Source organism: Dipodomys ordii, unplaced genomic scaffold (genome assembly GCF_000151885.1).
Source record: "Dipodomys ordii isolate 6190 unplaced genomic scaffold, Dord_2.0 Scaffold16, whole genome shotgun sequence".
NCBI lineage: Eukaryota > Metazoa > Chordata > Mammalia > Rodentia > Heteromyidae > Dipodomys > Dipodomys ordii.
In genome coordinates, this window is record NW_012267232.1 from 14,906,657 (window position 1) to 14,908,324 (window position 1,668).

Sequence of the window (1,668 nt, forward strand, 5' to 3'; positions counted from 1 at the left end):
CTTGCATGCCTGAGGCCCTGGGTTCTATTCCTCAGCACCACATAAGCAGAAAAAGCTTGAAGTGGGACTGAGGCTCAAGTGGTAGAGCATTAGTCTACAGTTGAAGAGCTGAGGGACAGCGCTCAGGCTCAGAGTTTAGGCCCCATGACGAAGAAGAAGAAGGAGGAGGAGGAGAAGAAGAAGAAGAAGAAAACACAGCACATTTTTGCACTGGGAATGTTTTTGTTTCTGTTTTTAATTTATCTGATGGAGCCGGGCGCTAGTGGCTCACACCTGTAATCCTAGCTACTCAGGAGGCTGAGATCTGAGGATCAAGGTTCAAAGCCAGTCCAGGCAGGAACGTCTATGAAACTCTTATCTCCAATAAACCACCAGAAAACCGGATGTGGTGCTGTGGCTCAAGTGGTAAAGTGCTCACTTTAAGCTGAAGAGCTGAGGGTCAGTGCCCAGGGCCAGAATTCAAACCCCATGATCGACTATATTATATATACATATATATATGATGGGGCTGGAAATGTGGCTAGCATGCATGAAGCTCTAGGTTCCATTCCTCAGTACGACATAAATAGAAAAAGCTGGAAGTGGCACTGTGACTCAAGTCGTAGATCTCTAGCCTAGAGTAAAACAAGGCTCAGGGACAGAGCCTAGGCCATGAGTTCAAGCCCAGGACCAAAAAAGTAGGTCTGAGAATGTGGCTCAGTGGTAAAGTGCTTGCCTAACATGCATGAAGCCCTGGATTTGATTCCTCAGTACCACATACACAGAAAAAGCCAGAAGTAGTACTATGGTTCAAGTGGTAGAGTGCTAGCCTTGAGCAAAAGAAGCTCAGGGATAGTGCCCAGGCTCTGAGCTCAAGCCCCAGGACTGGCCAAAAATAAAAATTAAAAAATATAAATAGAGAGAAAGAAGATGGATGATTTGTAGTTTGCAAATTGTAACTATTATATGGAATTGAAGATAAACTTACCAAAATGTGGCTTATAGAATAATTGCTAATGATCATTAATAAGTAGAATTACATTAGGGTGAGTTAAATTATGATATGGTAATAAATAAACCACAAAAACTCTGCAACTTAAAACAACATTGGTTTATTTCTCACTCAGTTGATTGTGAAATTTTTGGGGCTGCTTTCTCCTAGGACCTGGAATCTTCTGGGTTTCTCAGAGATCCAGGATCTTTCCATTTTGTGACTTTTCCAGCTTGAATATCTGGCCTCCCTTTCACAAAAGTGAAAGGGAGTGTTCAGGCACTCACTGCTTTTAAGATCAGGCCTGGAAGCATCATCCTCTGCCCACTCCTGGTGGAGTGACTGCAGCCAATCACATGGCTGCACACCAGATGCAGGGAACACATGCCCAGGAAGAAATGCTTAGTGTTGATCTAGTTAGCTTCTACCACAAAGCCTCTGCAGTACGGTTTTGTGCAAATATGTATCACCAGTTCTAAGCTAGCTTTACTGAAAGACAGGGAGCAGTTTGTCTCTGGATTTCAAAAATAATCAGAACTTCATTAAATGAGCATTTTAAATTTATTTTTATTTTTAAAATTGTATTGTAAAGGGTTACAGTTACATAAGTCAGGTAATGAGCACATTTCCTTTTGAACAGTGTCACCCCTTCCCTCATTCTCTCCCAGTTTTCCTCTCCTCACATCCCTCCCTCCCAA

The 1,668-nt window shown here is 42.6% G+C and overlaps 1 protein-coding gene across 1 annotated transcript in view; it reads right to left on the minus strand.

The window, feature by feature from the left end:
• Window positions 1-1,456: 1,456 nt before the first annotated feature.
• Window positions 1,457-1,668, minus strand: part of LOC105982582 (pinin-like) — a 4,962-nt gene continuing 4,750 nt past the window's right edge. Inside the window, exon 7 of the mRNA XM_013012233.1 lies at window positions 1,457-1,484. Coding sequence (XP_012867687.1) covers window positions 1,457-1,484 — 28 coding nt within the window. The remainder of the gene's footprint in view (window positions 1,485-1,668) is intronic.